The 14,978-nt window shown below is 39.6% G+C and overlaps 1 protein-coding gene across 13 annotated transcripts in view; it reads right to left on the bottom strand.

Annotated features, from left to right (window-relative positions):
* ZMYND11 (zinc finger MYND-type containing 11) overlaps positions 1 to 14,978 on the bottom strand; it is an 85,422-nt gene that overhangs the window by 28,029 nt on the left and 42,415 nt on the right. For all 13 annotated transcript variants that reach the window (XM_084782782.1, XM_084782783.1, XM_084782779.1 and 10 more), the window contains one exon: positions 7,556 to 7,715. In XM_084782782.1, coding sequence (XP_084638908.1) covers positions 7,556 to 7,715 — 160 coding nt within the window. The remainder of the gene's footprint in view (positions 1 to 7,555; positions 7,716 to 14,978) is intronic.

The raw sequence follows: 14,978 nt of genomic DNA, 5'->3' as shown, positions 1-14,978 counted from the left end.
CTACCACAATTTTGCTCATATCAGGTAACACAGGGCTAAAGGGGTTTCACACATGGTTTATTACTTGACGTACGATTTATACTATTTGTCAGACAATGTTCACAGAACACTCTATTACTGAGCTGATCATTAATGAAAAGACAGTAGCAAACTGAAGAGCTGTCACTAACTGTACAGGAAGGCTACGGATAGACACAGAAATCTCTCCATGAGACCCAGTCATGTCAGAAGAATGTCTTACTAGCCACACATACCAGAACATGGCACAAATGCACGTCTGATTTGAAACTGAAGTACACTGGACTTTTTTTTTTATCATAACAATGAATGTGAACACGGTAAACTCAAAATACCTCACCCATTAATTCTCAATATTTAAAATCATTAAAATGTAACCATGTAACTATGTAACCATCAAATCCTTACGTGTAAATGACTAACTGAATTTGTTAACAGAATTAAACTAACCCTGGATTAGTAGAGAACTCATTTTAGAGCTGTATTTGCACTAAAGCATACTACTATATACATGCTGAGTAGTGTAACTAACTTCTCCAGGCTGTCCTCAGATCCTTCAGCTAGCAGCAGCCTATGATCTACTGTTTGGCTAACACTCTGGAGACAGACTGGTTCAAATCCCGGCCCTGACTCTCACGCTGTATAAACTTGGCAGAGTACTTAGCTTCCCTGCGTGTCCTCTTCTATCTGTAAAATGAACGGAATGAGACCTCCTAGCTTATTGTGTCCTGGAAAGATGCAGACGAGTTCCCATGTGCCCAGTGCACAGAAGAGTGTCTGGCACAGCCTGAGCGCTCAGGAGATGGCAGCCAGTGTTATTAGCTATGCATTGCACAAAACAGGAACTATACCCCAAGTGGAGAACACGCTTCTAACCACATGAGTGCATTTCTTTTCAAGCACTTAGAATTCATTATCATATCTTATTTTCACAATATTTCTCTGAGCAAGGTAGAACAGGAAATATAATTAGCTCCAACTCAGGGATGAAGAGGAAGCTCAGAAATATTTGTGGCCATGTACCAAGGAGGGCATCTGGAGAACTGTGGGAAGAGGGCATTTCAAATCTGGTCAAGGCTCTTCAATCATCCAAAGGCAATTTTAACTTTTTCCGCCCAATGTCTTCAAGATAGACACACACTACACCACTAAGCATGTATATAACAGTGTGCATTACATTATAGTGAAGATACACTGTAAAAATAAGTTCTGTACCATTCCAGGATTTGTTTAACTCTGTTAACAAATCCAGGTATAGTCATCTACATGTGAGGGTTTTTTTTAAATGATTTTAAATATTGAAAATAAATTACAATATTGTCCAGTGAAACAGAATTCAGAGAAGGAGAAAGTACCCAAAAGCAGGAATTCATGCACACACGGCCCACCAACACACTTTAAAGATAGAACCACTCAAAATACTGTTAAGCAAATAGTCTCTCCTTCTCCCTCCCCCTTCCTCCCTCCCTCCTTCCCTTGTCACTTCTCAGTAAGTCATGGTCTAACATCACAGGGAGCTCTAGTGGACATGGTTTCTAGTTAACTAGTACTCACCAGCATTTACTTAATACTCAGTAAATAAAGGACTGTTTACTCTTCTTTGTAACTGAGGTTGGGAATGAATATTCAAAGAATATATAATTAATTCCATACATAAATAACCTAAAGAGACTAAAACATTTCATATTTTAGAACAGCAATAGCATCAAAAGTACATCAAAATTTATGTTTAAGGTATTTAAGGCAACAAGCTAACAGCAAATGTAACAAAAAGAGCAAAAAACTAAATTGCTTTTTAAAAAAAAAAAATTCTTAAATTTACATGGGATATACAATATACTGGAACGTCCAGTTCAGCCTGAATTCATCAGCCTTTCAACATGTTTCCTCAAGAGTGAAGGCATGCAAGCCAGGGATAGTGGCGCACGCCTTTAATCCCAGCACTCAGGAGGCAGAGGCAGGTGAATCACTGAGAGTTGCAGGGCAGCCTGGTCTACAAAGTGAGTCTGGAAAAGCCAAGGCTACACAGAGAAACCCTGTTTTGAAAAAAACAAACAAACAAAAACAAAAAGCATAAAGCAAAAGAAAAGCTCCTGTTGCTGTGGCTGTACGCAGTAAGGTCTGTGAGGGACAAGGCCATCAATTCTAATCAATGTCTTACCTAAGAGGTGTGAGCTTAGCTGAATTTCAAGATAAATATAAATCAATACTTCTAATAAGCTGGCCATTTGAGTTGAAAATAACCAATAATGACATTTCTTCAATGTGTCAATTGTGCCCTACTAGGGTGTGTAATTTCAGCCCACTCATTACTAAAATAATATACTCATTTCTTTAGGAAACCATGAAATATATATTTCCATTAATCATGCCCTTTAAAAAAGAGTGTATCAAAAACCTAAAATAATGGAGAAGCAAAAAATAACAGAAAAAACAGAAAAAATCTAGTCAGGACTGCAATTAGTCTGGACTCAGCAGTGGCAAGACAAGAAAATAAGGACTGACTGTACATAAGCCTGTAATCCGAGGCTCTCGGTGGAGCCCCTGTTTCTATACTGACATGAACTAGGAGAGAAATGAGGTCCTGAGTCCTAACCCAGCAGGTCTATGGGAGGAGAAGACGCTTTTAAAGGAACATCATTTTTATAAAAGATTTTTAAGTCATATTGAACACTGGCAACCAAATTGTTCACTGTCAGATCAAAATCACTTAACAAATCAAAGTGCAGCCTTGTCCTGGGACTGTCAACAAAGTTGGAAATCACCAACAGGTCATGGTAACTGCCTGGTGTCAATATACATGTTGTATACATTTTATCTGCAAATGATCCAAAACTATGGTTACGTGTTTCCTATGTTACATGTCTTGGAAACACCTTTTTAACCTTGGTGAGCACTTTATAAACCAAGAGGTTAATTTGTGAGACATTATCCTATATTGATTACAAAGATAACTGCTAAACCATAAACTTCACTCCCCTAGCAAATGGTAAAACTTTGCCCAAGATATACAGTTCTCAAAATTTAAGAATAAAGAGGATAAAATGCTAGAAATATGGACTAAATATTACCCCAATCATGTGTATTTTGGAGTAAGTAGATGATAAAACACTCTATGAACATGAGCAGGGACACATGCTTGCATGGGATGTACACATTCAAGTATCTGTGTGTAGCATGTCAGCTACTTATTCATTAATTATTTTGCAATACTGCGCTGGTCTTGCACAGAGTGCCAGAAAAATGCTGCTAGCTTTACAACCTCAAAAGAGAAAAGACACTGATATAGCAAAGTATTAAATGCTCAGGTAACAAAATGCACGTCCATGCCCTCTTAGCTGCAGAACTCCACTAGCTACGAAAGCCATGGTTTTGGCACTATTTGGACTCTATCAGTTAATACCAGTCTAGTTTTTCAGATGACCAAAAATTCTTGAGTGTTTCTCAGTACTGCATGTATGTCATTTAGAAGACAGACTGGTGTGCGCAGTTTTACTTATTTACTGACTATGGTGTAAGCAGACCATTTACACGAGTAGTCTTGTTGTGAATGATGCTCTTTGCATTCACCATCTCACACACATATGGAAGTCGCCATGAAGATGCACTGCTCCATTTACCATAGTTTCTCCAATAGAACTGACGCTGACACAGGGGGCTGCAATTTGTGTATGAGATCACCACTGAGCAATGTCTGAGAATATTATGGGGCGAGAAGAAGGAATTTTAGTGATATAAGGGCCTCTGTCTTTGTATTATAATATGCTAGCTTCCTCAAAGACAGATAAAGTTTCATATAGGAAACTGTACTTAATAAAAATAATGGTCCAGACATACTTCTTTTTTTATTGTTTCAAGTTCTAAAAATAAGCATTAGAGAACAGGAGGTATTAGGAGTGCATTAACAATGTGATGCCATCAGCTGACTTTGAAGCTCTGTTCACCCCCGCCGCTGGGAGGAAGGAAAACTATGCTCATGGTCTTTTCTTTCTCCACTCACTGATGGAAATGAAGCCAGGCACCCTCCAACCTCTGCTACATAAAGTAACTCAGGAGACTCAGCCTGCAAGACTCAAGAAGCAATCTTATGTATCCATTTCCGATTGCACAGCTGCTCTCTTCAGGTGTAAGAAGAATAGTATCACTGAGTCTTAAAGTAATAGAACCGCCTCACTGAAGCCTATCACAATTCTGAATCAAGTGCTCAACATACAAACTACAGTTTAAAACTCAAGTTTTTACGACACCAAAGCAATTGAAATCACACACAAAGTATGAATTTGCAGAGTCCAAAATGCTGGTGTGCAGAGCCCTGGACCACAGAACTTTATGCAAGTTAGACAAGGGGGCCCTCCCTTCCATCAAACCTTCTTGACATAGTGTGTGTGGTGTGAGGAACATTTACTAACTTGGCAGTTCACTTTCGACCTCCATCTGTGTACAAACGACAGAGTTAATACAATTGCACAAAGCCTGGGCAGTGTGGAATCTCACATTGTGCTACAGTGACATGGTTAACCACATAAACGTGTGGGTGTCCTAAGGCGTGAGGACCCGCACTGTCAGGCAAGTGTGCACTGGCTCAGGTGGTGAGAGCATCATATATTCAGTCAGCTTCATCATCTACAACTTCAACAAGATCTAGTCTCCTCAAGGGCAAGCTCTGTACAGGATTTATATTGAAGAACACTTTTTAGATTACTTATCTAAAAAGACTCTGTTTATATGGTTAATAAAAAATTGATGCTTCTCGGATGGAGAGATGGGTCAGCAGTTAAGAACACACTGGCTGTTCTTCCAAAGGACCCAGGTTAAATTCCTGGCACCTACATGAGAGCTCACAACTGTGTGTAAATCCAGTTCCAAGGGATCTGACACCCTCACACAGATATATATGCAGGCAGAACACCGGTGTACATGAAATAAAAGTAAATTAATTTTTTAAATTGATGCTTATACTATACTGTCTATAAACACTTATTTTAAGCATTTTAAAGTTTTAATTTGTAAGTAACTATAAATTTATAGAGCACAGTATGATGTTTTGACACATATATATTTTATGAAAAGACCAAACCAGACTAATAAACATATCTATTCAAAGTCTATTCTTTCGCCTGTATGGAAATACACAATACATTATTGTTAACTCTACTGCCTTTCTGTACAAGAGACTGTTACTACATATACTTATTTACTGGTCAAACACTTGCTTTAGGTATATTTGTGTAGGCTTCATGGATACATTTTTATTTAATCTTTGTGTGGTTTGAATGAGAAAGGCCACCACAGGCACATACATTTGCATGCTTGGTTCCCAGTAAAACTGTTTAGAAAGGATTAGAAGGTGGGGTCCTGTTGGAAGTATGTTACTAGGGTGGGCGTTGAGGTTTAAAAAGGCCACAGCAGGCCCAGTGTCTCTCTCTCTCAGCCCCTTGCCTGCCTGCTGTGTGCACAGTACTCCCACTGAAATATAAGCAAGCCCCCAATTAATGCCTTCTCTCATAAGTATCATCTTCATCATGGTGTCCCTACACAGTTTCAGGACAATAACTAAGACAATCCTTAATCACATGAAATAAATGTTAGCCCAGAATGCAGCTGAGCACTGATCCTATGAAGTTTAAACAATTCCAGACATATAAGCAAGGAATGTTTAAGATAGACATTACCTCATCCCATATACGACTTTACCTTGAGTCTTTAGTTATATATTCTATTAGCACAAATTTGATATACCCAGCTACATTATACATGTATATTTAGTATAAAACTGCTTGTGAATAAGAATGAATTAACATTAAACCTGTAAAGCTGCTGTTTAATATATTTTAAGATTTCATGTAATAAAGAGAAGGAAAGAGGACTACAAAAATGTGCAAAGAAAACATGTAAAAATAAAAAGGAAATTTAGAACCTAATGCTATGGAAAATGTATAATAAACTAATTAATTGCTTGATGAATTAAAGAAATTTCAGTCTGAGGAAGATATATATATATCTCACACAAATCCTGAAGGAGAAAATAAACCCTCAACTCTAAGAAACATGCGCACATGACCCATAAGTCCAAGTCCTGAATGGAAGCCCAGCTCTCAGTTACGTCCTCATCTCACACATTCTCTGCGCCAACTTCTGAATCTATCAGGGTCCAAGTACTTGGGACAAAATACACCACGCCGTCTGGACTGTCCTGAGTCACACTGGACTCCCAGTCTCCACCTTTGCTCTACCTCGGCTAGTTGTATAAGCTACTACAACCACAGAGCTTCCAGCTGCAGCAGGAATTTGACAGAAAACTGCTCTAGTGGCAACAGTCACATCTGTTCTCAAGAGTATCTGCAGTTCACAAATTAAAGTGCATTGACATGAGGAATGATTTTTCTTCCATGTTTTCTGTTGGCAGAAAACATGAATTTTCTTTTCTGAGGTTTTGACATATAAATAACACTGGTAGAACTGTTAGGCCTGACCAACTCCCTATGTTTAGAATTACCATACATGATGGTGGTTCTATAGTCAGTCTCACTTAATCTATGGACTTGTCTGTCACCAGAAAACAAAATTAAGCAAATTATTTCAGGAAATTTTCCCACAATGAACCAATTTAAAATTTTATGAGATTTTCCAAATTTTAGATTTTAGAGAATTAAACATTTGAAACCTATAATCTTAAAAGATGTTTATTATAATAATGAAAGCATTCCTAATTAGTTGGTTAAAATACCAAAAATATTATGGAAAGATAGAATACTACACATGAAATCAGTCTTTGTGTAGGAAGAGCATGCCTCTCCATGTGCCTCTCAGCATAAAACCATGTCCTGAAAGGCAGCAGCAGAGTGAATGCCTCCCTGAAGAGAAGCCACAGCTGGCGACAGACAAAGGTCGGAGAGAAGGAGCTATCTACTCATCCTGCTGGACTTGTGCTCAGGAATCAAAGCCTGTCTGAACTCACTGGCCAGCGTGGACCATGGCCAGTCACTCTAGGCATTGGGACCTGTGTACTGTGCATAAAAACTCGGCCTCAAGCCACCCAAGTGAGACAGCTTTCCTGAAGAACAGTATGTCCCTTTCCATGACCTGCATTGAAACATTTTTAAACTAATGTTAGTTAAAGTAAGTACTGGAAAGGCCATGATTAATATGAACATTTAATTTTGTTGTTGTTTTTGTTTTCAAGAAAGGGTTCGCCGTGTAGCCCTGGGGTCCTGAAACTTGCTCTGTAGACCAGGCTAGCTCAACCTCAGAGAGCTCCACCTGCCTCTGCCTCCTGAGTGCTTGGATTTAAAGGTGTGCGACATCACCATCAGGCTTAATTTTATTTTTTAGATGAAAGATAACAGACAGAAAAGTGAGATATTTATAAAAGTTAGTTTTTGCCTAAGGAATCACAAGAAAGGGATCAATATAGAGCCTTAATGTTAATAAAAATGTTAAGAATCAAATTTCTGACAATAAATTTCTACAGGTTGTATTAATATTAAGAGAATCCAAAAGTACAAATTTCTAAATTTGTCAAATAAAATATACTTACAATCTCATCTCCTGGTAACCAATATCCTTCCTGTTCAATACCAGCTTTTGAGCCTTTGCAGCCCACTGTTAGCGTTTCGACAATAAGACCATCTTTCACAGCTAAGCTCAGCTGCCGGGTGGTCTCTTTGGGATGCATACCGTGGACTCGGGACATATACCTGAGCACAGAGGAAACACAGAGTTAGAGAAGGAAGGCCCATTTGCTCTTCTTTCATTATGACCTGCATTTATGGAAGGAATGAAGGAAGGAAGAAAGGAAGGGGAAAAGGGAGGGAGGGAAACAAGTGTCCAAGCCCTCAACTCCACCACGATGCTAGTTTGGCTTTTTTGTTTTGTTTAATTTCATGGAAAATGATGAATTAGACAAACATTTTGTTTCCAAACTCTTCAAAGATTATTACAACACAAAGTTTCCTTCTAAAACTATCCCAAATTAAACTGAAGGCATAAAGTACTTGTGGCATAAGCTCTTTATGCTGTACCATTATAACATTTTGTTTTTAGTCATTTGCAATGCTCTGAATGTAGGTTCACATTTTAAACATTTTTAAAGACATAAGCAAATTTTTAAAGCTACAAACACAATAGTAAAGTAAGGAAACTAAGAAAGAAAGAAAAAAGTAAAAGAGCAAATCAGTTTCACACAAAATGGGGCAATCTAACAACACATTACTTCATTCAGACATGTTCACTGAGGAACATATGGTGCTATTTTAAACCTGTATGTTTGGAGCAACACTGCTTCAACATAGTCCCAACTAACAAATACAAATCACTAGATGGACTTTAAGTCAAATAAGCAATTTAATTTTACTGTTACTCCCTTGACTCTGAAGACTCCAAAGGTAAACTTTTATAGTCCTCAATCAAGGACTTTAAAATAGTCTTAATATTTTGAAAAACTACTTGCACTGAAAATTCAGGAAATTGTACTAATAAATGTATGGAGTTATATGAATGGTTATTAAACAAAGAGAATACGGACAGATGCCATCATCAGAAAGGCAAAACACTACTGTCTACTGATTACATATTTATGATATTTTAAAAAAATAAGTGAGCCGGGCGGTGGTGGCGCACGCCTTTAATCCCAGCACTTGGGAGGCAGAGGCAGGCGGATCGCTGTGAGTTCGAGGCCAGCCTGGTCTACAAAGTGAGTTCAGGACAGCCAAGGCTACACAGAGAGACTCTGTCTCGAAAAACAAAAACAAAAACAAAAAAAAGTGAAACACTTCAAACCTCCCTGAACCACAGAAATATAGTAAATCCTGCTTTTACCAGCTACACTCACTGCATTTCACAATTTGCTCAAGTCCATCTGTACCTCATTTAGTTTAAGCTTTATTATTGATTTTATTTTAAACAAACTTTATATTTCTTCTACTTCTAATCATTTAAGAAAAAAACCAGAAAATCTCAACATCTTGTTTTCTGTAAACTAGTCATCTTCAAAGAGCCCTTTGCCAATGCAGATAAAAACAGACCATGAAGTCAGGCATGGGGATGCTCGCCTATAACCTCAACACTCAGAAGGCAAGGTTGGACTACAACACCTCCATAGCAAGTTTGAGGCTAGCCTAGGGTAACAAGAGATACTTTGCTTCAAGACAACAGCAACAACAAAAATCAAATTATGAGACAAATCAGACTGGCCTAAGACTCTTCCTGGGAGATTACCCATGTGAAAGAAAGAAAAGAAAAAGAAAGAAAGAGTAATGTCTTCAAGGAAATAGAACATAAGAATTTTCTATCATGATTTTGAAAATGGGGGAAACCCCAGCACTTAAGGATTTTCTTATTCAGAAGAAGGAGTTTTTGTTGTTTTTCTAGAAAAAGCCTGGAGGAGCTCAGGAAAGGGCCCTGCTGAGCCCTGTACCCAGCTGGGATGGCGATCGCTGCTTAGGAGACAGCTTGCTTTCACAGATGCCCTCTTCCTGTCACACAATTCCCTGAAGGGCTCAGACAGAAAGAAACCCAGAGATTGTGATTAGAGAACAGAACAGAACATTAGCTCTGACAATCAAGGCACTGTAATTAAAAGCAGGAATGTGTCGGGGAGGAAGGTGACATGGAAGCATACTGATTCTGCTACATTCTCACTCAAAAGCTTTTAATTATCGTAAAACACCATATATAGTGAAACACAAAAACAAAAGTATCAAATATGGAATGCACATTAATGTGGCGAGGTGAAAAACACACAGTGCAGAAGGCAGAACGTGAACATGCAAAGTCAACCAGAAGCTCTGGGGGATACAGAAGAGGGCTGAGTGTGATCAAATATAATATATGAAATTCTCAAAAAATAAAAACACTTTAAAACTTAAATGCAGGATATTAATACATTGTCTGGTATGCCAGACAATGAGAAAAAACAAACCACAGCTAAAAGGAAAAAAACAAAACAAAGCCATACACATGAGCAGGATCAGGGTCTCAGTGAACAGCATTTGGAACCCAGAGCAGCTGCCACTGAAATTAGTCATTAGAGACAACCAAAACCTAGATAGTCATAATGCAAACACTGTGAGAAATAAACGAAGTGTTGCAAAGATGTACAATAGGGAGATACCAATTCACTTCTCTGAAGTGAAAAATATCTATGGGAAACAACACACCACGGATCTACAGCCTTAACTCAGAGATCTAGCTGACTTGAACTAAATACTAGCAACGGGGTGTACAGGGCTGACTACGAAACGGCCACAGAGAAGTTCCAGGTAGATTTCTAAAAGCAAGACAGACTTTGTTGGTCATGTAACTGAAACAGACGATGAGGCAACTAGATCACCACAAAGATCCACGTAAGACAACAACGCTGAGGCTACTGAGTCCAAAACACAGAGCCCTGGGAGTATTAACGTAGGAGCTCTTTCTTGGAAAAAATAAATACAAAGATGTATCATTAGTGAATCTAATCCACAGTAAAGACTTGAAATAGATCCATGCAAACCAGACCTATCTAGAGGACACAGACACATGCAAAAAGGAAGCCACAATGGTTCTATGCTGATACTTTATTCAAGTCTGCATAAAATACAGATTTTATAGTTTTCTAAGACAGCATAAGTGACAAAAATTTGGTTATTTGATCAATTAAATTTTTCAATTTCAGCCGGGTATGGTGGCACACACCTGTACTCCCAGCACTCTGGAAGGCAGAGAGAGGCAGATGATCTTTGTGAGGTCACAGCCAACATGGTCTACAGAGCAAGTTCTAGGACAGCCAGGGCTACACAAAGAAATTGTCTTGAAAAACCTAAAATTTATAAAAAGCACATAAAATAAATCCTAAAACCTTTTTTTTCAATTTCCGAAGATAAAAAGAAAAGGTGAGCAAAACCTTGCTTAGTAATACAGCAACTGAGGACATGGTTGGAAGTTGGCTTTACCACACTGCCAGTGGGGGAGGGACGGCTTTTTCAGCTTTTGGTTCAGCATCACAGCTCACCATCAAAGGATGTCAGGACAGTCACTACAGTGGGGCTGGAGACAGGAGCTGATGCAGAGGCCACGGAGGCTTGCTCAATATGTCTTGCTTAGCCTACTTCATTTGTTTATTTGTTTAATCACATTACAGTCTGATCCCAGGCTCCCACCCTCACACTCCCTCCCCCCACCCGCTTAACTTCTTCTTCTCAGAGAAGGGGAGGCCCCCAAGGGACACCAACCCACCCTGGCACCTCAAGTCACAGCAGGACTACGAGCATCCTCTCCCACTTAGGCCAGACAGGGCAGCCCCTGCTCCCATTGTTAGGGAAACCACATGTTGACCAAGCTGCATATCTGATGCATTTGTAGGGGGTCGAGGTCCAGCCCATGCATGCTCTTTGGTTGGTGGTTCAGTCTCTACGTGCCCTGGGTCCAGGCTAGTTGACTCTGTAGGTCTTCTTGTGGTGGTGATCAGATTCTTCTCTAGCCCATAAGGCAAGGGTAATGTGTGTGTTTGTGTGTGTGTGTGTGTGTACACACACACATATATATAATTTATGTATTTATATATAACATAGATATATAAACTTACAAAACAACATGAATAAAAGCCAGTGTATCAAAGGAAAGTTCATGCACAATTTTCACAAGGTATCTGAATATACAGTCTAACATTAAATAGGCTTGTACATGATAATACATTACATAATTCAAATACCAATTTAATATCAAGAACTTGTAAATTTATAAAATTCACCTCACTAATAGACCAAAACTAAAGAAACCATTAAAAATATAATTTAGGGTCTGGAAAGATGGTGCCGTGTTTAAGAGCTCATGCTGCTCTCCGAGGACTCGGTTTCGTTCTCAGCACCACACACTGGCTCACAGCCACCTGCCACTATGCTCCAGGAGATCCGAGTCTTTTCTGTTATCTACGGCACCTGTGTTCCTGTATAAATCCTACACACAGACACAGATACAGACATCCAATTTAAAGACGTAAGCCAGGCTGGAAGCTACTTAATGGACTTCAGCACCCAGAGCCATAAGTTACCAGCAATGAGCAGGTCTATGTATGTGACGGGGGTGCGCAGAGCGCCTATTGCTGCTGTTCCTCTTTAACACGCTGAAAACAGTGAGCAGAAAAGGCGCAAAAACCCAACAAGGAGTCAATGGAATCTGTATTTGCAAACCACATATTCAGAAACCTTAAAAGTCAGCTGACATACTACTTTTAAATATTTTTATAAATTCTTTTGGAATACAAATGAAGATAGTAAAATTAGAACAATTTATATAACAAAGCCAAATGATTCTTTTCACTCATTAGTTAGTTAATAGGGTCAGGTGCTAAGGACTCCATGCCAAGCCCATACGCAGTCACTAATCCAAAGCCCAAGTCCCAGACTGCGGTATAAAAGAGAGGCTCATCGACATGACCGGCACCTCAAATACCGCTCAGGAAGATGAACAAAACCATGATAAATGGAAACGGAGAAGTCTGAATCCGGACAATTCTGACATTCATGGATACCACAGACAGCACACAGGGGCTGCAGGCTGTGCAAAGGAGCAGCGTGTCACTGGCAGTTACTGCACAGCTCTGTGACACCGTCCAGGCTGCCAGGGATGGGGCTAGGGAGGATTGAGCCCTGTGGTCATCTGTGCCTATAAGCAAATCCTAAACAGATAAGGTTTAAATGTCAAAAATAAAACCACTAAGCATTCGAAGGGAAACACTGGAGACTTTCTTATTCTGGTGTGAGACTACCTTCTAAGCAGAGAACAAACAGAAACGACGCAACCAATGGTCAGATTTACAGAAGCTAGCCATTTCAACACGGACAGGATAGGGAACACAGTAACTAATTTAAATGCAGCTGACGAGCTGGGAAGCACTGCACCTGCTAAGGAGCTGGCTAGTCCTACATAGCTCTAAGAACCCCTGCACAAACGTCATCTCCCTTTACAAAATGCCTGGGACCAGAAGTCATTCAGATTTGTAAATTGTTTTAGACTTTGAAATATTTGCACATACATGAGAGTCCTTGGGGATGGGACCCAGCCTGAACAGAAGTGCTTCTTCTACACATTTGTGGTCTGAAGGTAACGCATGCACTACTTACTATTTCCAACTAACACAACTGTGTTCTGCACAGGGCCACCCATCTCATGGGGTCACACATGGAGGTCGCCACTTGTGTCATCATTGGCAATCAGAGAGTGTGAGAGTGACGTAAAGAGGGCTTGACTTTACATGCTATGTAGGGTTTGGCTAGTGTTTATGGTCCACGCTGAGCCTTACTAACCAGGTGTATCCTTCCTAAATTTATCTGCCTGGGCGGTTTCATTTAGGACTTCGGTAAAATATACATCTCAGGTAGCAATAGTGCCTTATTTTAGCTTTCTCAGGGAATTCTTAAACTAGCCACCACCCCACAAGACACTTGAAGATGGCTACTAGCAAAGTGGCTGTACGGTGCAGGCTAGAGCAAGTTTTCCTCAGGACTTTCTGTTTCCGGTCCTGGGCAGCCAAGTGAAGAACATTGTTGCATCTGGTTATTCCTTGACACATTTGTATCCGTGGACTTCCGCCACGAAAATGGGTTTTCTGAGCTGCTGTGCTCTCAGGCTGCTTTGGAGCACTGGGCTAAAACACCTAAGAGTTTTACTTTTGCCTCAGTAACTGCAGCATCTTTGCTTACCAACTCTCTAGCCTTACCCTTTTCTTTCTGCTCTGTGAAAACTAACTCAAGAACTGGTTCTCACTTCTCTTAAAGTTAAAGGAAATGGCATAAACACTTAGTAACTATGAGGAGTGATGTGTCAGTTCATTTGAGGAACAGTTACAAAGACCTTCTAGTCTTCTATTGCAATTTGATTCAGTGTAAAAAGTCACCAGAGTAGAAATGTATAATTATTAAATGACATATTCGATTTCTTTGGACACTCGGTCTCTTCACCTTTCCCATTCACTTCCATTCCTGCAGTCTTCCTCCCACTGTCTGGAGCCCCAGAATACTGCTTTACAACGGTGGCAATGCATTCAAACAAGCTGAGAAAATGTTAAGATGTTTATCTCCCCTGCTTGTTGAAAACCTTCCACCCCCACAAGACAAGCAAACATATACAGTTAACTGTAACAGAAAATGATTATCACTTTTAGAAAAGTAAGGAGCTGTATGAGCCATTTCCCCTGAGACTTATCATCTACCTATGAACCCAGTGATGACTCAATCTCAGAAACTGCACCACATTTAAATGAAGAACTGAGAACCTAGCACAGAGTTTTTTTAAAAAAATGACTTCACTTAAGGGAGAATGGCTACCAGGAAGTGCTGCACATATTCCTGCCCACCGAAACACTAATTCATGGCTACAGGCCCTCCCACTCTTGGTGAAGAGCACCACACTTAATCACAGGTTCTCAGGCTTGAGAATAGCTGCCATTCTGGTGGTCGGTCAGAAGCCACTTTATTCCAAGAGTATGCTGAGCAATCTGGATCAACACCTTAGTTCAACGCCACCCACGTCCAGCTGGCAGGGCTTGCTCAAAAAGACGTGAATCAACTCCCTCAGGCTGTCCTCTGACCTTCATACGACTTTCACACAGCATACAGATGCACACATGCTTGCGTGCACATACACAAAATAGGTATTTTTTTCATTTTAAAATTAAAATGTATTCTTTTAAAATTATATATAATTTGACAATTTGTTTTAATCTCATTTATAAAAAATGTTCACAGGAAAATCATACACTTCATTCAGACTATTGGTGAAAGAAAGAAGCAAATTCACTAGGCCTTGTGTCTAAATTATCTTTCAAATCCCTCTGATCTCATTTAGTACATTTCCATTCACGGGACCTAGCCGAGTGCACTTTCTACCAGAGGCAGGGATGTTCAGAATAAAGCACTAAAACAGCACAATTCCCATGCAACCAAGGCATTGTCTTCAGTTGGATAATTTAGCACAGAAAAGAC

This window comes from Acomys minous (assembly GCF_964271855.1).
Source record: "Acomys minous genome assembly, chromosome: 5".
In the NCBI taxonomy this organism is placed as follows: Eukaryota; Metazoa; Chordata; class Mammalia; order Rodentia; family Muridae; genus Acomys; species Acomys minous.
This window is presented reverse-complemented; position numbering and strand designations above follow the sequence as displayed.